Source organism: Arvicanthis niloticus, chromosome 6 (genome assembly GCF_011762505.2).
Source record: "Arvicanthis niloticus isolate mArvNil1 chromosome 6, mArvNil1.pat.X, whole genome shotgun sequence".
Taxonomy (NCBI): Eukaryota; Metazoa; Chordata; class Mammalia; order Rodentia; family Muridae; genus Arvicanthis; species Arvicanthis niloticus.
In genome coordinates this window covers 4700659-4724558 of record NC_047663.1, presented here as the reverse complement: position 1 = coordinate 4724558, position 23900 = coordinate 4700659, and the positions used below count along the sequence as shown (strand labels likewise).

Here is a 23900-nt window from a genome sequence, read left to right as displayed (position 1 = left end):
CTTGGAAGAGATCAGGGTCTATACAGATGAGATAGTATTGAGGACTTTTTACTTTATTTCTTTTGTAATTTAGAATTATGAATTTATTGCTATTTAAGAAAGTGCTATTAAAAATCATTCATTAAGCAGAAGACAGAACCCAAAATTTGAAATCAGCCTGTCTGTTGATGAGGAATAGAAATTATTACAGACAAGATGAGAAGAAGTTGTTTTATGGTGGGGCTAGGTAATCCAGTTGCCATAGGACCAGAAATCCTAAAATAGTAGATTGCAGTAATAGGGTTTGGCTGTCCAGGTGAGCTGCCTGCCAGGGGTCAGAATTCCTCCCAGCTGCTCCAGCACCCAGTGCTCTGCTGGGGAGCTGTAGAGGCTTGAGGTGGAAGAGGGTGGTGGTGCACACCTGTAACCCCAGTACTTGGTTACCGAAGACAAGGAGGATCAGTAGGTCAAGGTCACCCACAGCCACAAAGCAAGTTTAAAGTCAGCCTGTTCTACATGAGAACCCTGTCTCAAAAGGCAGAGAGGAAAGAAAACATAGAAGGAAAGGATGTGGGAACGGGGAAAGCAAACACATTGCAGCAGATGCTTTGTAAGAGGGGTGAGTTTTAGTTTGGTTTTGTTGACTGTTAGGGAGAATATGTAGACACCATTCCACCTTGTGTACCTGGTTTTCAGGCTGCCTTTGCCCAGCCCCTGGGCTGCCCTTTCTCTGTGGTCGGCCTCTCTCCCCGTCTCCTTTAACATTCTCTCTTGTTCCTTTCCTTTCACCTGAACGAGGGCCAAACTGTGGATGAAGATACGTGGTTAAGATCAGCAGGCTGTTTCCCTCTTATGTGGCTCTTTCCCAAGAGCTCCTCACTTTGTCCTTGTTGAGAATAAATGGTATATGAAGGTAAAAACTGTGAAATGTTTAGGAAACTTGACAGTGCTGAGAGCTTCCAAGGCGTTCCTGTGACCAGTGGGAATAGTGTACATTGTGATCAGACAAGTGCATTTATAAGAGGAGAAGTCATTCCCCTGCTCTTTGTTAATCCATCAACGACAGACATAACCAGCCTTGAGATGCACCCTGTAGTTTCCCACAGTGTTAACTACAAGATGATGTCGGCTCTGGAACAGCATAGTTGAGTGTTAACTCACAAATTCTGTGGCTGCAGTCACTGAGTTTGGGCAGTCACCCACTTTTATTATTGGGTTGGGTTTTGGTTTGGTTTGGTTTGGTTTTGGTTTTTTGTTTGTTTAGTTTAGTTTTGTTTTGTTTTGAAACAAAGATTCTCTGTGTAGCCCTGGCTGTCTTGGATCTTGCTCTATTAACGAGTATTAACCAGGCTGGCCTCGAACTCGAGAGATTTGCCTGCCTCTATCTCCCACGTGCTGGGTTAAAGACTTGTGCTGCCACCACCCAGGTGTTGTCACCCATTTCTGTAACACATTAAAAGTAACTCTTGGCCTTTTCCTTTGCCCACTCTGTTCCAGGGCATGAAGACGCCTGGCAAACAGGATGAGGCCTGGATCATGAGCCGGCTGATCAAACAACTCACAGACATGGGCTTCCCGGTAACTGACACCCTTGATGCTCCTGCCCCATGACTCCAGTGGACAGCCTGAAAGCATTCCCTAGCCAGTCTCTTGTGTGTGTTGAGGCTCAGAGGCTCTATAGATGATGTCACTATCTAATTATTTGTTGAGTTCCCTTTGGCCTGGGCCATAAACAAAGAATTACTCAGTTTCCCTAAAGAATGCCTCTTCCTAAATAAAAGACAATATATGTTTTTTTTTAAATTTCCATAGACTTAGACAGTTTCATATTTTCTGTGATTTATAATTACAAGTAAGTTTCATTCCTTATGTAGTAAGTGAAGAGACACAGCAAGAAGCTGAGTACAATTAGGCATCAACCTCCCCATGGCAATCTAACAAGTAGCCTTATTCCTGTGTCCCAAAGACGCACCTCAGTCTTCCCAGTGCTTAGGTCAGGTGACAGTGGGACAGAGAACAGGCTAGTGCCCATGTTCCACATGCAAGCCCTTCATGGCTTCCTGCCAAGTCCTTGTCCCAGTGTGCATCTGTCATTCAGTCACTGTACATGTACCTGAGAGGAGTCCAGAATGGCCTTGGGCCTTATACTGATGGTACATAAATGAACAGGCCACTGCCCTATGAAACAGCCTCTCTCTAAACCATCCAGAAAATATTGTAATGGATATCCCAGCATGCCCCCCAGCCCCATGGGCATCCCGGTGTGCCCCTCCCCAGTCCCATGGACATCCCAGTATGCCCCTCCCCAGCCCCATGGACATCCCAGTGTGCCCCTCCCCAGCCCCATGGGTATTCCAGTGTGCCCCTCCCCAGCCCCATGGGCATCCCAGTGTGCCCCTCCCCAGCCCCATGGGTATCCCAGTGTGCCCCTCCCCAGCCCCATGGGCATCCCAGTGTGCCCCTCCCCAGCCCCATGGGCATCCCAGTATGCCCCTCCCCAGCCCCATGGGCATCCCAGTGTGCCCCTCCCCAGTCCCATGGGCATCCCAGTGTGCCCCTCCCCAGCCCCATGGGTATCCCAGTGTGCCCCTCCCCAGCCCCATGGGCATCCCAGTGTGCCCCTCCCCAGCCCCATGGATATCACAATGTGCCCTCCCCAGTCTCTTGGGCATCCCAGTGTGCCTCTCCCCAGCTCCATGGGTATCCCAGCATGCCCCTCCCCAGCCCCATGGGTATTCCAGTGTGCCTCTCCCCAGCCCCAGCAATTTTGGTTTTCTTTTTTGTTTGTTTAAGATTTGTTTCAAACATTTAAATCATTCTTTAATTTGTGTACATGTATGTGAGCCTGTCTGCAATTGTGAACCTATAAAGACTAGAAGTGGATGTGGGATCCCCTGGAACTAGAGTTACTGGTGATTGTGAGCCACCTTGTGGGTGTTAGGAACTGAACCAGAGTCCTGTGTAAGAGCAGTAAGCTCTCAACCTCTGAGCCATATCTCCAGCCCTTATTTTTATATTTCAATTCATTAATTTGTTCGTGCATGTGGTATTTTGTCTGCTTTATGCCTGTATCCTGCATGTGGACCTGCTGCCTTTGGGATCCAGAGGAAGGCATTGGATCTCCTACAGCTAGAATTACAGACTTTTGTGAGCAACCTTGTGGGGGCTAGGACTGTAACCCAGGTCCCCTGAAAGAGCATCCAGTACTCTTCATATGTCTCTCTGTGTTCCTGAGTACGAGTTTGTATGTATGAGTATAGTTCCTGCAGAGGCCAGAAAAAAAAAAAAAAAGAGTATCGGATCTCTTGGAACTGCAGTTGTTAGAGGCATTGGTGAGCCACCAAGTATGGTGCTGGGAACTGAATTATGGTCCTTTGCATGTGATGCTAGCTGTTGAGCCATCTCTCCAGCCTCGACCAGACAACTTTGATTTTCTTCAGGAATTAGTCTGTTCTGATAAAAAGACAGTTCTGATAAAAAGACCAGCATGAATCTGATCTGATTCCTTTTTTGTTTCTTGGCCAAAAGTTTGGGTGATAGAGACTAGTGTTGATGACATACAAAAGGTTGATGCCACGTACCTCCTGGCATCCAGAGTGACAGATAAAACAGGTACCTGCATGTGAAGAGCCCAGAGCTCTGCAGTTATGCAGAGTTGTCACTGTTTAGTACAGTGCAGAGACAAGTGTAGGCATGCTTGCAAGCTTCCTACAACCCACTGCTTAAAGACTGATATACTAACTTATATGTATGTGTGTCAATGACTGCACTCTCTTCAGACACACCAGAAGAGGGCATCGGATCCCATTACAGATGGTTGTGAGCCACTATGTGGGTGCTGGGAGTTGAACTCGGGACCTCTGGAAGAGCAGTCCATGTTCTTAACCGCTGAGCCATCTCTCCAGCCCCCAAATCTCATATTTTTTATTTCTGATGTTAAATACAAATTTTCTTTCTTTGTTTTTGAGACAAGATCTCACTGTGTAGGCCAGACTGGCCTCAAATGCCTCAAATAGAGATCTGTCTGTTGAGATTAAAGGTGTGAGCTGCAATGTCCAGCTAAATGTAAGTTCTTAACTCTCCATTCTAGACTCAGTACAATTAGTTTTAGCTACAAGTGTTTTCTATTACAAGACGTCATCTCTATAGCACTCAGGAGGCAGAGTGTACATACAGGTGCACCACCACACCTGTCTTTAAGAATGAAAAAGACACTGTTTCTGACCTTAACAAGAGAGAACATTTCCAATTCCAAAACCTAATGCTGGTTGCCACTCCTCCGCTTGAGTGCTAAGGTGTTCAAGAGTTACTCTGGTCGTCTGTGTGCACTGCTAATAAGAGTTCTGCTTCTCCTCCCCAGAGAGAGCCAGCTGAAGAGGCCTTGAAAAGCAACAGTATGAACCTTGACCAGGCCATGAGTAAGTGTGACAGGGCATCTGTTCCAGGTGCCTCGTGGGAAGTCTTGCTCTGTAGAACTATTTGTTGATAGTCATCGTTAGATCTGAAGAGCTGGGTAGACAGATCCAGGCTCAGGGGAAGAACAGGCACAGAACACCTCAGTCATGGCAAGGGCCTCTCTTGGATAACCCCAAGAAGGCTCCCACAAGCCTGTTAGCCACACAGACCCTTATTTTATGTATATTAGTGTTTTGGAATACCTTATTTAATATGTTTTTATAATAAAATGTGAGTTAATCAAGATATAAGGTCTCCTGACCCTGGGTAATATGGTTGTAATTTTTTTTTACCCAGACTGCCAGCTGTACTGTCCATTATACATATTTTATGGTGTATATGCATGACGTGTGTGGGCACCTGTGCTGTGGTACATGTATGTGAAGTGTGTGTGGGCACCCGTGCTGTGGTACATGTGTGTGAAGTGTGTGGGGGCACCCGTGCTGTGGTACATGTGTGTGAAGTGTGTGCGGGCACACATGCAATGGTCTGTGTGTGTGCTCTATGTGTGAAATGTGTGGAGGCACACATGCTGTTATCTATGCGTGTGAAGTGTGGGGGCACACATGCAGTGGTCTGTGTGTGTGTGCTCTGTGTGAAGTATGTAGGCACGCATGCAGTGGTCTATGTGTGTGTGCTCTATGTGTGTGAAGTGTGTGGGAGCACATGCAGTGGTCTATGTATGTGAAGTGTGTGGGCACACATGCAGTGGTCTGTGTGTGTGTGTGAAGTGTGTGTAGTACATGTGTTAGGGTCAGAGAACAACTTCTGTGGAGTCAGTTCTCTACAGCTTTTCCTTGGCTTCTGGGGATCAAACTCAGGTCAGCAGGCTCGAATAGTAAGTGCCTCTACTGCTGAGCCACACTGCCAGTTCAGTACACAGAACTGTTGTTGACCTGTCGGTAGCTCCAGGCATGCTGTGGATGCCAACCTCAGCGCCTCCTGAGGAGCCTCACCAGGGAAGTTCCTTCTCCTTGATGTCTCTGCTGGAATCTGTTAGCACCCAGCTAAGAAGCCACAGTGCTGTGGCTCCTGCCTGACAGAGAATGGCCTGGCACATGCAGTTCTCTGCAAGGCACAGCTAGCTTCCGTGCATTAGGAACACACAGAGCACCACGGTGAGCAGAAAACACACAGCTCTGAAGCGTGTAGCAGACATGCACCACAGACACTCTTCAACATAAGGTCCAGTAAGAGTACAGAGCACTCCCTTGTGTGACCTGAACTGGACACTTACCAGCAAAGTCAGGTTTCCTCCAACCTACAGGGGTCCACGAGTGACCATGAGCTTGCTACAGTGCATGAATGCAGATCCATGAATGGTGGGACAGACGGTGGAATGTTCATGTAAAATTACAAAGCATGCTGAGTCCACTGGCCACGGCGACATGCTGTGTCCACTGGCAGCAGTGACATCCAGATGTAGTAGGCAAAAGCTTCCCCAGCAGGCAGTGACCCTGAGGGAGGGGTTTAGCTCAGGTTAGGTCAGTGGGAAGGCCCCTGAGATGGTGGCTTGAAGGGAGGAAGCAAGTACAGGAAGACGGGGAGCAGAGGAAGTTTGTCCTGGAGAGAGGATGATGATGAGCTTCCTAGGGGCTGGCAGGAAACAGTGTGGCCACAGTGGCCAGGAGCAGAGTGAGCAGGTCCAATCACAGGTGTGCAGGGTGGTCCATCACCACCTCCTGTCAGGTGCTTGCTCGCTTGCTCGCTCTCAGAGCTGCTCTCCACGGTTTACCCTAGGTGCTCTGCTGGAAAAGAAGGTGGACATGGACAAACGTGGACTGGGAATGACTGACTACAATGGAATGGTCACCAAACCCCTCGGCTGCCGCCCACCAATCTCCAAAGAGTCTTCCATGGACCGCCCCACCTTCCTTGACAAGGTATGGATCTAGGCAGCTGTCTTAGTTCTGCCTGCAACAAGAAGTCTTTATCTGAGCTGTGTCCTTAAAGCAAAGCAGATGGAAAGTTAGAACATATAAGTGGCTTTTGCCTCAATTTTCCTAACATGTCAGAATGTGTGACTCAGAGGTACTGTTGCATTACACAGGTGCCATAGGAGTGGGAAGTGCAGGAATTGAAAATTGACTCCTTGTTAGTCTGTGAACCTGACAGTTTTCTATTCAGTTAGGCAGTAAGCCAGGTCATCACATTTCTCTGTCTCACTTGAAATACTCAGTTCTGATTGGAGATGATACATGGCAGGTTTAGCCTTAGAAAAGGACTGGTAGGCAGGGCAGTCGTGGCACAGGCCTTTAATGCCAGCACTTGGGAGGCAGAGGTGGGGCGGGTGTCTCTTCTTCAGAGTGGTATGACTCCAAAAGGAGAAACACCACATTAAATTCAATTTCAATATTGAACCCAGAAAATACAACCGAAGCAAGAAAAGACAAGTCTAGAAAAGACAAGAAAGTGAGGCTTAGGGGCGCTAGCCTGTAATCCCAGCTTCCCAAGAAACTGAGGCAGAAGAATCTCAAGTTCAAGACCACCTTATATTATGAACAAGATCCTGCCTCCAAGAAGAGGGAACTTCTGGAGATGTTAGTTTGATAGAGCCCTTGCCTTACATTCACTGGAGCCCAGATTCCATCCAAGTTCTGTTCCCAGAAGGGCCCTTGACACTTGACACCCTGACAGGACTTGGTAGTCCCGGAGTCTCTCCATGTCCCACGCAGACAGATGAGCTGTGGCATGCATGGGCAGGAATACTTCATACTACAAAATCTCTGTGTGACATTTCAAATTATTGGCTGGCCTTGCATTCCTTATTTTCCTGCCGCCACCTCTGGAGTTCTGAGATTGCAGTTGTGAACCACTGTCTGTTTTTATTTGCGGAATCTGGAAGTGTAATTGGGCTCTGAGCTCCTTCGTTAAAGTGTGCAGTAATCTGCTGGCAGCTCTGCTGCCGGGTGAGGTGCCAGATCTGCAGAGCTTGGCGGTTAGGTGACCTTAGTAGACCTGGAGCTGCTCTCTGAGGAAGCCAAGTGCTGTGTGGAGGTGGAAGCCGGCCTCCCAGGAAGCTATGCTCTTGGTGTCTGCAGGTTAGACATGCTGCTGTGTCTGTCCCTTCCCCACAGTAGCCAGGCCAGGGCAGTGGAGTGGGGGCAGTGCTAGAAGCTAAAGTGTGTGCTTGTCGGGGGCTTCACAAAGCAGCATGGTAATCCTCTTTCTCTCTCTCTCTTCTCTCCTCTTCCTGTTACCCATGTCCTCCATTCCCTCATCATCCACACATTCGTTATTGTTCAATTCTTTATCCATCCACCCCACCCCCACCCCACTATTTCCGTGGGAAACTGTTTGGTGCTCTGCGTGCTGGTGGGCACCGCACACAGCTCACCCTTTCTTTCTCCAATCAGGATGGCGGCCTCGTGGAAGAGCCCACGACTTCACCGTTTTTGCCTTCCCCAAGCCTGAAGCTCCCCCTTTCCAACAGTGCACTCCCCAATCAGGCCCTGGGTGGGATTGCCTCAGGGCTGGGCATGCAAAACTTGAACTCTTCTAGACAGGTAAGGCTGGTGGGAAAGAGCAGGGAGTGGTCTGCACTCCTGCTCCTGACTTTTCTAACCTGGTACAGGAAAAAATACTGGTTTTAGTTGATACTTTGATCTTAAAATATGAGGAAATACATAAAGCTACTGAAAGCTCTTAGGACACCCCTTGGGGTGCTCACAGAAGCTCAACATTGAATGACAGTTCTTGGAATTTAGTCACTCTATAGGCATGTTTCAAGGTGGTTTTTATGCTGAACTAGAATGTATTTGAGGTCCTCTCTGCACTCCAAACTCCAGGTTACTGTTGCTGATTGAAGTGCTGGTCTGTTACCAAGTGTTCTTCACTTGGGGGGAGGAGCAGGGGAGGTCCTTTCTAGAAACAGAGGGGACTGTGAAATTTGTAGAGCCTGTCATGCTCTGTGTAAGAGATCTTCAGAAGGAGACTGGGAGGCCTGAATGCCTGAGGCCACTGCAGATCATCATGGACCTGTCAGCTCTTAGCAGCTCCTTGGTCAAGTTTAGTGGGAAGATTGAACCCTAGAAACCCACAGTCCATTGGGCACAGCATAGGCATTGCAGGCTCTGTTGTCGATGCCTCTTAGTCAGCTTTCCACAAAACCACCCCTCAGCCAGCTGGCTCATGCCACAGTCTGGAGAACACAGAACACAGAGTAGGAGGTATGTCGGGCACCAGGCTAACTCTCCAGCTTTGCTGATGACTCAGTCTCAGGGTTTGTTGAAGTGACTGCTGCATCTCTCACTGCACTGTGACTTTCTGTTTACCAGAGGTCAGCACGTGTTCTTCCTGCCTCACTGCACACAGCACAGCCTTCAGGGACGGAAGCGTGCTACCCAGACTCATCTGATCACTGTTATTTTTGAATCATTCTTAATTATCTCTTTAACTGTGACAGCCATGTTTAGAGACTCTTTAAAATGCAGTTATGTATGTATGTATCCTATGATTTAAAATTATAGGCAGTTCCCTAAGCTGGTTCTTCATCTTCCATAACCTGTACAAATAGCATTTGTCCAAAGTGCATTTAGGGACCAGCTTGAAGGGGCAGGAAACAGAAGAAACATAGGCATCCATAGTGGGAAACTCATCACTTGGCCCTTCCCCATCCTGCCTACCCCAACCTCTTAATAGCTGTTCTGTCTTCTGCAGATCCCGAGTGGCAATCTGGGTGTGTTTGGCAATAGCGGAGCAGCACAAGCCAGGACCATGCAGCCGCCGCCAGTGCAGCCTCTTAATTCCTCCCAGCCCAGCCTCCGCGCTCAAGTGCCTCAGTTTCTATCCCCTCAGGTCTGACCAATAAGCTTTGCACACTGTGCTTGGTATGGTTTGGATCTGGATCTGGCTGGATCCCGGAAATTATTGTGATAAACCTGACAGTAGTATCCTGGGTTATTTGGAACGAGAACAAGCAGACTGTTGGTATAGAACATCAAGAAGGCTACCAGGACACCCAAGACAAGGGGTGTATCAGTGAGATAGCACTTGGAGTTGTGTGAGAGTATGCATGTACAGAGCGTGGTGACAGTGTGACAGTGTGTTCACAGAGCGTGGTGACGGTGTGTGAGAGAGTGTGTGTGCCCAGAGCATGGTGACAGTGTGATTGTATGTGTACAGAGCGTGGTGACAGTGTGAGTGTGTGTGCACAGAGCATGGTGACAGTGTGAGAGTGTGCATGCACAGAGAGTGGTGATGGTTTTTAAGTGTGTGTATGCACAGAGCCCGGTGACCTCACCTTTAACCCCAGCTTGCATGAGGCAGGGACAGATGGAGCTCTGTGAGCTTGAGGCTAACTGGTCTACAGAGGAGTTTCAGGACAGCCAGGGCTACACAGAGAAATTCTGTGGTGGGGGTGGGCGTGTGTGTGTGTGTGTGTGTGTGTGTATGTGTGTGTGTGCGCACACACTCCAGATTGGGGGTTATACTTAGTATATACTAGCTGATCTTTGCCGGATGAGATTAGTGGGGTGGTTGTAGTGTTTGCTCATTGTTTTCATGGTATGTGTCCTAGGTAGGCTTGTTATTTTTGTGATAAAACACACAACCAAAAGCAAGGGGTGGAGAGCTCTGTGTGGCTTCTGCTTCTGAATCACTGTTGATCACTGAAGGACAGCAGAACAGGACCCCGGAGGCAGGAGCCAATGCAGAGGCCATGGAGGGGTGCTTACTAGGCTTGCTCCGGTGGCTTGCTCAGCCTGCTCATCCAGGACCACATACAATGGGTTGGGCCCTCCCTCCCCCATCACTCATTAATTTAGAAAATGCCCTCCAGGCTTGCCCACAGCCCAGTCTTATGGAGGCATATTCTCAATTAAGTCTCTCTCCTCTCTGATGACTCTAGCTTGTGTCCAGTGGACATAAAACCAGCCAGTACCATGTGCTCGTTGTTTCTTTCTTTCTTCAAATTTTATTTTTCTGTTTTTTTTTTTTTTTTCTTTTTTAGAGACAGGGTCTCTAAGTAGACCAGGGTGGCTTGACAGGGATCCATGTACGTTTGCCTCCATCTCCTAAGTACTAGGATTACTGTTGTGTACCACAATATCCACGAATCTACAGGGATGCCTTCATGTCTGTACACCATGTGCGTGCCAGGTCCCCCTGGAGGACTGAAGAGAGCATCAGATCCCCACAAGTGGAGTAACAGAGTTAACGAGCTGCTGTGTGGGTGCTGGGACTCAAACCCAGGCCTTCTGCGAGAACAGCCAGTGCTCTTAACTGCTGAGCCATCTCTCTAGTCCAGACCCCATAGAGATTCGTGTGTGTGTGTGTGTGTGTGTGTGTGTGTGTGTGTGTTTGTGTGTGTGAGAGAGAGAGAGAGAGAGAGATTCAAATATGTATATATTTTTTAGATAAAAATATAATTACATTATGTACCCCCTTCCTTTTCCTTCCTCCGAATCCTTTCTTGCACCCCTTCTTGCTCTCATTCCAATGTATGTTCTCTTGAAGCAAGAAGATCTCTATGAATTCAAGGCTAGCCAGGGATGCCCAGCAAGGGCAAGATTCTGCTTAAACACACACACATTTGTGGCCTCCTTTTCTTTGATCGATGGTGGTTGTGTGTGTGTGTGCGCATGCACATGTGCATTCCTAAATATGACCTGCTCATTTCTGTAATGTTTCTTGTGTGTGTGTTTCAGGGCTGACAATTCGGTGTTGGATAACCAACTGGTTTGTCTTTCCCTGGTAAAAGTTATTTCTCTCTCTTAGTATTCCTTAATTGCCTGTCGTTCTTTGTCCAGGGTTCAGGCCTCCTAAGCTTTCCCTTCCACAGTAGTGTACCTGTTCAGATCATACATGGGCAGCCATGGTGGCAAGACTTGACATACATAGTTCTCTGACATTCTAGGAGACTGGCTCCTATTCATCCTGCTTTTCTGGCTCTTAACCTCCAGCCTTCTTCCACACTGATCTCTGAACCAACCTTAGGTCCTTACTTGTTGGGACTGGACTCTACAACTCCGTATTATCAGTCATGCTTTTCTGCAATGCTCTCTTGTCTGTTGGAAAGAGAAGTTTCCTTGATGGGGGGGATGGGGGAAGACTGCATGTATTGGGGGTATAAGGACAAGTATTTATAGTTGGGGTTTATGCTGGCTTAGTAAAGTGGCAGTTGTAGGCTCTCCTCAAAGATCCATGACTTCGGGCCGGGCAATGGTGATGCTTGCCTTTAGTCCCAGCACTTGGGAGGCAGAGGCAGGTGGATTTCTGAGTTTGAGGCCAGCCTGGTCTACAGAGTGAGTTCCAGGACAGCCAAGGGTACACAGAGAAACCCTGTCTCGAAAAAAAAAAAAAAAAAAAAAAAAAAAAAAAAAAAAAAAAAAAAAAAAAAAAAAAGATCCATGACTTCTAGTTCTGGGCAGTTGGCTAGTTTCCAGTACCAAGCATGATTTTTCTTTTGCTGAGTAGGCCTTAAATCCAATTAGAGATTTCTTGGTTTCCACCACGGTACATGTGCCACTAGTGTCCCCTTGAGGCCATTGTGGCATTCTGAAGACTGGGAGAGAGTCCTAACGTCCAGCACGAGTAAAGAGAAGGAGGCTGTGGAGTTGTGTGGCACTAGGTCTGTCCTTTTTGGTTTTTTAAACATCAGCACTGTTTACTTTTAGAACATTAATAATTTTAGCCTTTGGCCTAGTTCTAATTACAGAATGACATTCTTTATCCCTTGTTAAGAATACTAGCAATCAGTTCATATTGATAACATCCTTGATTGAACCTGAGGTAACTCACAACTCCAGTCAGTCTATAATCATGGTTTCTGCCTGGAAAGAGCAAGAGTGTGCTGAAGCCCCCCCCCACCCACCCAGGAGCACTCTGCTGACAGAAACAAACCCACTTGTCATGGGACCTCTACTACCGAACAGGTAGCTGGGATTCCTGAAGAACCTTATTTCTAATTTGTTTTAAAAGAGATCACGCTAATCCCATAACCTGTAATATTTAATTTAAAGTGCTGTGTAGTTTGTTGAAATGGATAATGTACAAGTAGCTTACAGTTCCGAGGGCCGCAAGTCCCAGAGCAAGGATCCAGAGGATTTGACCTGTGCATGGCTTACTCGTCCTAAATGGTGACTTTCGTGCATCCAGAGGGTTGAGCAAGCAGCAGCTTGCCACTGATCCACTCAGGACAGAGTCCTCATAACCTGAGCACCTCCTAAAATTCCACCCCTCTAAATTAGTTGGGTTGGTTGGTTAGTTTTATGTGTGTGAGTGTTTTGCCTGCATGTGTGCATGTACACCATGTGTGTGCCTGATACACAGAGAGGTCAGAAGAGGGGGTCTAAATCCTTGGAACTGGAGTTACTTACAAATAGGTGTGGCCTCTTTTGTGGGTACTGGGACTGAACTCAAGAGCAAAAACTACTCTAAACCACTGAGCCATCTCTGTAGCCCCTTCACTACCATATTTGAGAATGTTTCATTCATCCTAGGAGTTTGGGGGACATCTATTCTGTCCCTGCACATAGGAAGACAGTGTTGACATGTGGAAAAGAACAGTTCTGTACAGTGATTTGAGATGGCTAGAACTTGGTTGAAAAATAGTTAACCGTATTAATGAGGTTGTAGCAACTCCTATGGAGACTGTTGGAGGCCTACATAAGATAGTGCACCTTCCTCCTACTCAGGCAGCAGTTAGCTGGACTAATAACTCCTCCAGATCTTAAAGTTTCCCTTTGGCAGAACATAAACTAACCTCTAATATAGGAATGGCCTCAAGCCATGGAAAGAAAATGTACAGCTAAAATATTTAGAAAAGAAATCTTCTAGAAGCTGGCTTGCATGGTGGTCCTTGCCTGTAATCCCAGGACTCAGCAAGTAGAGGCCAAAGGGTCAGGAGGAATTCTAGTCCATCTGCTACATAGCCACTTTAAGGCTAGCCTGAGCTACATGAGACCCTGTCTCAAGAAAGAAAGAAAAAAAATTATTTATTTAATACATTCATTTAACAGGGTTTCTCTGTATCCCTGAATGTCCTGGAACTCACTCTGTAGACCAGGCTGGCATCAAATTCACAGAGATCTGCCTGCTCTACCTCCCTAATTACTAGGATTAATGTACCACACCCAGCTGAAAAAGTACATTAGTTTTAAAATATTTTTGTATTCTGAACATGTTAACTACTGTTTAAAAGTTCATAAAATGTTCTAATGGCCTCTCAAGTTCAGCAAACAGATGTAATTGTCAGTTAACCAATTTGAACCCCAAAACAAAGCTACACAGACAAGTGAACGTTTCCATAGAGATGGTTGTTAATGAGGTATTTTCTGTTAAACAGGTTCAAGCACAGCTTTTGCAGTTTGCAGCAAAAAACATTGGTCTCAGCCCTGCACTATTAACCTCGCCAATTAACCCTCAGCATATGACGATGTTGAACCAGCTCTATCAGCTGCAGCTGGTAAGTGGGATGGGCCCAGTCTAGAGATGCAGCGCCTGTCAGCAGGCAGCAGAAACCCCTGAGCTTGCGGTCACCCTGTTTTCCACATCCAACTGTGGTCTGTGACTGGTGAATTAAGAAGGTTTTTGCTCAAGGATATTGTTCCGACGCTTTGCAAATGTCTTCGCTCCTTCCTGTTCATGGTCTCACAGATCTATAACCTGGCTTGTCTGTTCCTTGGTGCTTGGTCTCAGAGGTGCTCATGGGTGAATATTTTCTCACTCCTCCCAAAGTTAGTAAACACAAACACCATCATGGGGTCACAGACGAGAAGTTACTGCCATACCTGGGACAACTGCTGGAGCCTATTCAGACTCAGGGTCACAGAACCTCAGTCGAGAGCAGCTAAGAAGACCCAGGAGTACTTAAAAGTTGTGTGATTTAGCATACATGAATTCTTAATTTTAAGTAGTCCTCTTGTTTTTACTATTAAATGGCCATCATTGTTTCGAGGGCAGGCACAGACCTCTGGACTCAGGCAGCATGTGGCTTCCCCATCAAGCTGTTTCTAGATTCCTTTTTTTTTTTTTTTTTGGTTTTTCGAGATAGGGTTTCTCTGTGTAGTCCTGGCTGGAACTCACTTTGTAGACCAGGCTGGCCTAGAAATCTCAGAAATCTGCCTGCCTCTGCCTCCCAAGTGCTGGGATTAAAGGCGCGCGCCACCACCCCCCCGGCTGTTTCTAGATTCCTAACTAGGGAGTCCTGTGCCTGTCACCTGCAGGGAGGCCTTTCTGACATAGACACTCAGGAAGCCATGTTGCTTCCTGGACTGATGTCAGTAGCTGGGGGCAAGTTCACCCAGCGCAGGAAGGGTATTGGAAGCTGCACAGCCTCTGTCTGGGTTATGCTGCAGAGCCTGGAGAGGGAGGGGCTGACAAGGTTTGTTCTCCAGCAGGCTTTCCTCGTGCTGTAAGCGGAGAGAACGGCTGGCTTGTACCTAATGTGTTCTGCATAAACGTTTCTTCCAGGAAAATGGAGAAATTGCTACAGAATGTTTAGCAGTTGTAGAGGATCCTTAAGTGGATACTCTTATTTACAACTCCTGAGGGGTTTTAACAGCACAGCACTACTCTGCTTGCTTCTCCTTAACTAAGTCTTCTGTATAGGATCAAATGGGCACCAACAACAAACAGAAGAAACAGTTCTGCTTGAGTCTTGATTGGAGTCTAGTGAGTTTATATGAGTTACTTACAGGAGATGGGTGGCTTGGGTAGCTGTGTTACTGAAAAGTCTACCCCAGCATGGGTGGCAGCCCACGCACGAGTGCATCCTGAGCTCCTGAGAAACTGTCAGGCCACCGCACATGGTGCTCTCTTCACAGCAGCTGTGCACTGCTCATCTGACCTCGGAGGGAGGGCTCTGAATCCAAGGGGTTTCATTCGGAAGTAACTGCAGGAGTCCTCCAGCCAATAAGTCTCCCAAAAAATGTGTTGTACAGAAAATTAATATTCAGCCAACATTTTGAAATAATCAAATTAAAAGACTTTGTACATGAGCACACAGAGGAGCATTGTGCTCACCTCCCAGTTTGCCCAGGAGACGGTCCTCCAGGAGACGGTCCTCCACATGCTTTAGGTCTGGTTCACGTGTTTATTGGATAGAGCATTACAGTGTTCTGCCACATTGTCTAGCCAGTCTGTCCTTTAATCTAGATCATTCTGAAATATTTTTTTTCTATTTTCTGAATGTAAATAAGATTGAATCACTTGTTTTGACAGCTTTCTTAGGGTATTTCAACTTTTCTATCAACAGGCATACCAACGTTTACAAATCCAGCAGCAGATGTTACAGGCCCAGCGGAATGTTTCTGGACCCATGAGGCAACAGGAGCAGCAAGTAAGAGTCCCTTAGACTGACTTTTGACATTAGCTCTAATTCTAATAGAAGAAACCCCAGTGGATCAACCCTTAGCTTAGTGTTGACTTTTCTCTGGTTCAATTCCCCGTATTTGGAAAGTCCCAAGACTAGGTTTGGGACAAGGCTAGCCCAGCTGATAGAGGCTGAGGTATGAATATACTCAGTCTGTAGATGGGCTACGTGCTCTGCCTCAACCCTGCCTAACATGCATGGGTATATGTATGTGTTTCCACCTGCCAGGTTGCGCGCACAATCACTAATCTGCAGCAGCAGATCCAGCAGCACCAGCGCCAGCTGGCCCAGGCCCTGCTTGTAAAGCAGCCTCCACCTCCACCACCCCCGCCGCACCTGTCTCTGCACCCCTCTGCAGGCAAATCGGGCATGGATAGCTTCCCCCCTCACCCCCAGGCTCCTGGCCTTCCCGACCTGCAGACCAAAGAGCAGCAGTCTTCACCCAACACCTTTGCTCCTTACCCTCTTGGTGAGTCTTTTGTGGACTTCAGAGGTGCGTGCACCAGGTAGAGGAGTCCTTCCTATGCTAACCAAGAAGCTGTGCAGTAGGCGGAATGGACAGCACAAAATGGACAGCTCGGCAGCCTCGAGAGGCTTTTTCTTGAGGGAGCAACACTGCCTTCAGCATAGCATAAGTTTCACTAGTACCACAGATAATTAGTGGGAAGCCCTACACCATGGCTCTCCCCTGTACTCCGGCACTGGGAAGGTGGAGGTAGGACGGTTATGAGTTGAGGAGTAGCCTGAATTATACAACAGGGCCTACTAGGAGTAGGACTCAGGAACACCTCTGTCACAATGTTTATTCTGCTTTCTCATCTTTACTGTGTTGGTTTTTGTGTGGTGCGATGAGACACCACCTCAAACTATAGCCCGGGCTAACTAAAGCTCTCAGCAGTTCTCCTGTCTCTGTCTCTCAAGTACTAAAACTCAGGTCTCTACTATTCTTGTCTAGCTTCTGTCCTCCAGCCTCAGCTGTAGAGGGGCATGTGTCTCATCTGGTCAGGATGAGTACTCACAGTGGTAACGTAGACCCTCCATAAGGTTTGTGGCTGGCCTGCACTCCTATAGTACAGGTGTGTGGTAACTGCCCAGCACATAGAACCTAATTTGTCAGAACAGGCTTGATGCTGGAAACTTTATGGTACCAGCTAGGGAGAAATGTCACCAGGAACTAGGAGAAGCATTCCAGGGCTGTGTGCTGATGCTGCCAGAATCTGTGGACGTGAACCAAGGGGAATAAATAGCTTCAAATACACATCTCCAAGAGGGCAAAGGCCTTAGAATGTTAATGCATACTTTTACAGAGAATGGTATGTCATGTCTTCCTACTTGGTATATGATAAATGTGTTCTGCCCGTACAATGAAGCAGAAGACTATACAGAGAAGCCTCATTGTATCCTTTACTATCTGTCCTGTCTCTTACTGTTCCTTTACTGATAGAAGCACAACTGTCCCTTGGCAAGACCTAGCTTAGGACTTAGACTTCCTAAAGACCAGTTTCTACTCACTGCTAACTTGTACAGTTTGAGTGATTGCTTTTTGCCTCAGTTCTGCTGTCTATATAAAAATATTTATCGCAGAGTTCTTTTAAAAGTTACATGAAGCCAGGTAGTGGTGGCACACACCTTTAATCCTAGCACTTAGGAGGCAGAAGTGGGTGGATCTCTGTGAGTTTGGGGACAGCCAGGGCTACCCTGTGTTGAAAAGCAAACAAACAAACAGACAAAAGCTCTCCAGAGTGAAAGGTTTGCTTCCCTCACCATGATAGGCTAAAAAGATAAATAAACCTGTGATCTCAGCATTAAGGAGTGGATGCAGGAGGATTGCTGCCAGTACAAGATTAGCCTGGGCTGTATAGCAAATACCAGACCAACCAGATCATGTACCAAGACCCTCTCTCAAAACAAAAAAATAAAAAATATATAAGATTAAAATTTAGACTCGAGGCCGAGACAAACAGGTAAGAGTTCAGTGGGTAATGAGGACATCTTTCCAGCTTACAGGGTACAGCAGAGAGAAGCACTAGTATGTTCAAGGTGGTCCCACATAGCACTTTGGATTGCTCTGACATCCAGCCCTGTTGCTGCCTTACCTGGTAGATCTGCATGAGAAAATAAAGGCTGGAAAGCAGAGGCTATTGAGGAGGCAGCCCCTGGGCAGATTTACACAGCTGTTCTACTCACAAGTGTGTGACTGTGTATAAATACTTCAAATGTTGAGCAAAAGCAGGATGCACGTCCAGTGTCATGGCAAATGTCTTTAATCCCAGTGCTTGGGAGAACGAGGCAGACAGAGCTCTGTGAGTTCCAGGGTGATGACTTCCAGCCTGCTCTATGTAATGCACATGGAGAGACTTTGTCTCAAAAGCAAAACAGAAAGGAAAAGCAGCAGCTGGCTGCACAGAGCCTGCTTCTGGCAGGGCAGAACCTGTTTTGTTTGCCATAGGACAGGCCCATAGGCCCACTGGCTTCCTTGCCCTTGGTCTGCATTGCTCACCCACATACTCCCATGAATGTTCACATGTTTGGCCCCTGCTCTAAAATTTAGAACTAAAATGTTTGACTCTACTTGAGTGGTAGGGCTCCCTCTGCCGTACCATTTGAATTATGGACTGGGTTACAGTGGCCATGCAGGCCTCGCCGCTGGAGGGTGGTGGTGTTTGTGAACAAAATCTCAGTCAACCAGTGTTACCAGTGAGTACTCAGGAGCCAGGTGCTGGTTGATTGTATTTAGTCTTGTTTACAGTATTTAGGCAGAAAGCTCTTAGATTAAAGGTGTGTGCTAAGGCTTAGCCACACCACAGCTAGAAACAACTAGAAACAAGTTCCAGTAAACAACAATTCAGGGGTCACACTGTGATCAAATAATCCTGTAACATTTCCCCCTTTTGTCTAAATAAAAAGGAGAGGTTTTAAATCTTAGCACAGTAAAACTATTTACAATAATGAAGCTATTTCTGCCAAAGTTTTCACAATGTCCAGCTTGGTTGTATTTTGCAGTCTTAGGAGTATTTTTTAGTTCAAAGTTGTGTGAAATGTTCCTGTCAGTCTCATATGAACTCAGCAATTTGAATATCCTGAGCAGTTTATAGTCTCAGCCAATATCCCACACTGAATTTCCTGGACTACATAGTGAATTCCAGGCCAGTTAGAGGTGACATACTGAGACTTTGTCTCAAAATAAAGGCAAAACCAAAGGCTAGCAAGGTGGTACATGCCTGTAACTCCAGCATTCAGGATTCAGAGGCAGGCTGGGTGCTTTGAGTTTTAGGTTAGCTGGGGCTACATAGTGAGACCTTGTCTCCAGAATGCTGTAAGGCCAAGGGATAGAATTACAATGGAAGTGTGTGACTGTGCCTGAAGTTGGAAGCTAAATCTCCAAGAGGGCTTTCGTAGTGGAATCTTTCAGGGAAGAGCAAGTGCTGACGGTGTCTGTGTTTCAGCTGGATTGAACCCAAACATGAATGTCAGCAGCATAGACATGAGCAGTGGTCTGTCTGTGAAGGACCCATCTCAGTCCCAGTCACGCCTGCCTCAGTGGACACATCCCAACTCCATGGGTAACTTGTCTAGTGCTGCTTCTCCCCTGGACCAGAATCCTAGCAAGCATGGTAAGTATGCCCTTACCAAATGCCCACCCACAAAAGGCTCTACCTCACTTATTGGCAGGGTAGCCTGGAATAGCCCTTCTCGTTCTGTGCATTTCTGTGAATTCAATTCCAACAACAGAAGAAAAGGAGTCTGCCATTGTACAATACCTCCAAATAACCATCAGATCTTAGCTCCAAACCCACAATCATTGAAAATGCCCCAGAACACCAAAGAGCCCAGTGCTCTTGAATTAATTCCTTTTTCTGCCAACAAAAAGAACCTACTGAAGCCTCGAGAGATGGCTCAGCAGAGAAGAGCAGAAGACCTGACTTGAGTTCTATCACCCATACTGGGTGGTTTACAACTGCTTCTAACAGAAGTTTCATGGCCTCTATGGGTACCTACACTCACATGTATATACCCACACATGGATATACAAATATATAATTTAAAAATTTTTTAATTTAATTTTAAATTTAAATTTAAAATAATTTTTTAAAATTTTCTTAATGTCAAAAAAGTACTAAAAAGAATCACCTTTCAAAAAAAAAAAAGTCACAAAAAGTATCAGATAGAAAGGAGAAAGAAGCAAAAGTGCTAATCATCATGTTGGCCTGCAGAGGGCTAGGGTGTGGTCAGAGACAGGCCACCGACTGGCCTCCAGTGGCCTCCATTCAGTGGTAGGGCACTAGTCTCACATGTGTGAGGTCCTGAGTTCTATCCCCAGAACCAGAGTGGAACAAAAGAAATGTAATAAGGCATATAGTTTTCTCTTCATGTGACGTAATCTAAAAGGAAAATTCCGCTGATGGATAATCTAGCAAGAAAACCTCCATATGCCGTCTGGTCCCTTTGCATGTTTCTCTGTATGAACCAGTGCCCACTTTGTTCTTGCTTAGTAAGGGCTCCACTGCAGAAAGCGGGGCGGGGCCTGGGGATACCAGCAAATACAGCCACTAGCCAAGAGGACCCATGTTTGTCCCCAGAAGGACTTAAGATGAGTGTGTAAAGATTCCCGGTTTCACGTGATTGGGGAATGATCTGTAATCCCAGCAGTTATGAGGTAGAGGCAGGAAGATTAGGAGTTCAAGGTCATCCTTGGCCACTTACAAGTTGGAGGCCAGACTGTGTTCATGAGACCTGTCCCCCCAAAAATTATTTTCTTAAATAAAAGATTTGCAGTGTAGCTAGGGATATAACTCGGTCAATGATAGTTCAAGAATCTATGTTTATAGCCAAAGCACAAACGGCACTATGACGTACACCTTTAATCCTAGCTCTTAGAGCCAAAGGCAGGCAGAGCTCTGCATTTGAGGCCAGCTGCTCTACAGAGTGAATTCCAGCACAGCCAGGACTGCTGGGTACATGACATGAATTTAGCTGCTTAAGAGGCCAAGACAGTAGGGTCACTTGAGCCCAAGTGTTCCAAACTTAGTTAAGTCTATTTTAAAAAGCTGGGGAGGGAGCTGAAGAGATGACTCAGAGGTTAAGACCACTGGCTGCTCTTGCAGAGGAACTAGGCTCGATTCCCAGCACCTAAATAGTGGAGTACAATTGCCCCTAACTCCTGTTTTAGGGGGTCTGATGCCCTCTTCTGACCTCCACAGGGACCAGGCACACACATGGTGAACAGACATACATACAGGCAACAATCATGCAATAAAAATAAAGATTAACATTTTGAAAATAAAAAAGGTCAGGAAGGGTGTCAGTGAGGAGACGCTCAGCAGACCAGAGCACTCAGCTGCACGAGCATGAGAACCCCAATTCAAATCCTCAGAAGAGATATAAAACCCAGTTTGGTCACAAATGCCTGTGACATACTCAGTATGTCTGGGAGCAGATGAGGAGATCACTGGGGCTTGCTGGCTCCAGCCAAGCTCCAAGTTGAGTCAGACACCCTCCCTGTCTCCAGAAGATGAGGACAGTGATAGACAGGACAGCTGATGGCCTGTCCTCCATGCACATGGGCACATACACAAACCAAAATGTTCAAGTCTGGCCAGGGGCATTAGCTCAGTTGTTAGAGTGCTTGCCTGGGAGGCAGGAAGCATGGGCTGCACCAGCAAAGGAGGCTTGCCACGTGGTACGCTCCTGTAATCTCAGCATAGACTGGTAGAACCAGGAAGATCCAGGAATTCAAGGGCATCTTTAAATATACAGCAAGTAAGGTACAGAAGACCCTACCTATCTCAGAAAGAAAGAAGCCTTCCAACTTAACACCCTAAAATAGTTTGTGGTGGCACACATGTGTCATTTCAGCATTTGGGGAGGTGCAGGTTGGGAGAGGAGGAGTTTCGGGTTGTTCTTAGCTACATATGAAATCCAAGGCCTCTCCAGACTATATGACAGCATCTCAGAAGAACACAGTGTGCTAATGTAGCATGCACAAGCCTTGGATTCGATCCACAGCACTAAAAGCAATAATGATGATGCTGACAGCTAGGTGACAGTGTACACTCCTGGGGTCCCAGTGCTCAAGGCAGATCTTTCTGAGTTTGAGGCCAACCTGGTCTACAGAATGAATTCCAGGGCAGCCAGGAATATATAGAAAAACCCTGTCTCAGGAAAAAAAAAAATCTCAACAGTAATGGTGTGTGATTGGTAGTACTTGGGTTAGTCAGTGTCTCTCAGGGGTAGAAGCTTGGCCTAGCATACACAGGGCCCTGAGTTCTATATCTAGCACCACAAAAGAATGATCATCTAAAGATCATGTTTGGGCTAACTGACACAATTCTTAGAGAACCCTAGACTGCGAGGGGTGAGATCCTGGACCTAGAAGGGAAGGTTGTACTGTATTCCTGGGTGTCTGGTAGAGGATTCACTCTGTCCCTGCTTCCTGTTCTGTAGGTGCTATCCCTGGAGGTCTAAGCATTGGGCCTCCAGGTAAGTCCTCCATTGACGACTCCTACGGCCGGTACGATTTAATTCAGAACAGTGAGTCACCAGCCAGTCCTCCTGTAGCTGTTCCCCATAGCTGGTCACGTGCCAAATCTGACAGTGATAAAATCTCAAATGGTTCCAGCATCAGCTGGCCCCCAGGTAAGATACATGACACTTCTGGGCAACAGTAGATTCAAGTATGCTGTGAGCCTAGGAGAGCAGTTAGAGCTGAGAGCCTGGGGCTGCACTGTGTGTCCTGCAGACATCAAGTCCATAGTCTGGGGTTTCCATTAAGACTACATGGGGTATGGTGGTGTCAAGCATTATTCTGTAGCTTCCCAGTTGAAGGTAAGAGAAGGCCAGTGGCAGGGTCAGTGGGGAAGGACCGCCAGCTCCACCTGGGAAAGGCATTCGTATCTGAAATGTTGCTGGAGCAACAAGCAAGGAGCACCTCTGGGCCTAATCATCAGATTTTAGAAATTTCTACAAATATGGAAAAATGAATTTTAAGTGTCATGATGCAGTGTGAAGGTGCTCTAGTATGCAGCCCCATTTTGGTTTCCATGAACAGAATTCCATCCTGGAGTTCCATGGAAAGGACTTCAGAATATTGATCCTGAGAATGATCCTGATGTCACTCCTGGCAGTGTCCCTACAGGACCTACCATCAACACCACCATCCAGGATGTCAACCGCTACCTCCTCAAGAGTGGAGGTAAGAAGGGCTGTCAACCACCCCCTGCCTTCTGTGGGCAGATCTCCAGTCTCCTGTAGAGGCATCATCTGGCTGTGTGGGCATGATCCAGGTGTGGCATCAGAAGATGCCAGGCTTAGCCTGTGGGAGGTGTAGACTTGTGTTGAGTGTCCCTTAGCCAATGTACTCAGAACAACATGTGCTTCGGATTTTGGAAGTTTGCAGACACTGTCCCTAATCCACAAACACCAAACCCAATATGACTGTTCTCATCGGGTTTTATTGTTGTGAAGAGACACCATGACCACGACAGCTCTTACAAAGCTTAGAGCTCAGATTTTTAGTTCATTATCATCATGGTGGGAAGCATGGGACCATGCAGGCAGGCGTGGTGCTGGAGAAGGAGCTGAAGAGTTAGTTCTACATGAGAGTCACACTGAGTGTAGCTTGAACATAGGAGACCTCAAAGCCCATCCCCACAGGGACACACATCTTCCAACAGGGCCACACCTCCTAATAGTGCCACTCCCTGTGGCCAAGCTTTCAAACACATGAGTCTGTGGGGGCCAAACCTATTCAAGTCACCACAATAACACTAACAAAACCCCTATGTGGATGAAGAATCTTCAGCCAGCAAGTCATTCATAGCATTTCTTTACAATGTTGTGTAAAGCGATCACAACTTCGGCGATTACCCTTTTATGACAAGGTTTTTCTTGCAATCTCTTTGATTTGAAAGGGAATTGAGCCTCTGTTCATCCCTCTGGTCTTTGTTTACTTTTTTGAGACAAGGTCTTAAAATGTTGTCCTGGCTATCCTAGAACTCATTTTGTAGACCAGGCTAGCTTCAGACTCAGAGAGCTCACCCTGTCTGTGCCTCCAGAGTGCTGGGATTAAAGGAGTAGTGAATGCATACCCCATCACTCCAGCCTTTCTGTTGTCTGCCTAATTCTTGATGCTGTTTTGGCACAGCCTCTATGA

General features: G+C 46.8%; 1 protein-coding gene across 5 annotated transcripts in view; it reads left to right on the top strand.

Moving 5' to 3' along the window:
* Positions 1 to 23900, top strand: part of Tnrc6c (trinucleotide repeat containing adaptor 6C) — a 103547-nt gene that overhangs the window by 70876 nt on the left and 8771 nt on the right. For 4 of the 5 annotated variants that reach the window (XR_013110870.1, XR_013110869.1, XM_034506864.2 and 1 more), the window contains exons 8-18: positions 1477 to 1557; positions 4340 to 4397; positions 6175 to 6317; positions 7767 to 7940; positions 9094 to 9231; positions 13721 to 13840; positions 15632 to 15715; positions 15977 to 16217; positions 19195 to 19362; positions 22193 to 22384; positions 22797 to 22940. Coding sequence is in view for 3 of the 5 variants with exons in the window: in XM_034506864.2 (XP_034362755.1) it covers positions 1477 to 1557; positions 4340 to 4397; positions 6175 to 6317; positions 7767 to 7940; positions 9094 to 9231; positions 13721 to 13840; positions 15632 to 15715; positions 15977 to 16217; positions 19195 to 19362; positions 22193 to 22384; positions 22797 to 22940 (1543 nt within the window). In the remaining 2 variants the exon portion in view is untranslated. The remainder of the gene's footprint in view (positions 1 to 1476; positions 1558 to 4339; positions 4398 to 6174; positions 6318 to 7766; positions 7941 to 9093; positions 9232 to 13720; positions 13841 to 15631; positions 15716 to 15976; positions 16218 to 19194; positions 19363 to 22192; positions 22385 to 22796; positions 22941 to 23900) is intronic. The other variant, XM_076935394.1, reaches the window with a different exon arrangement.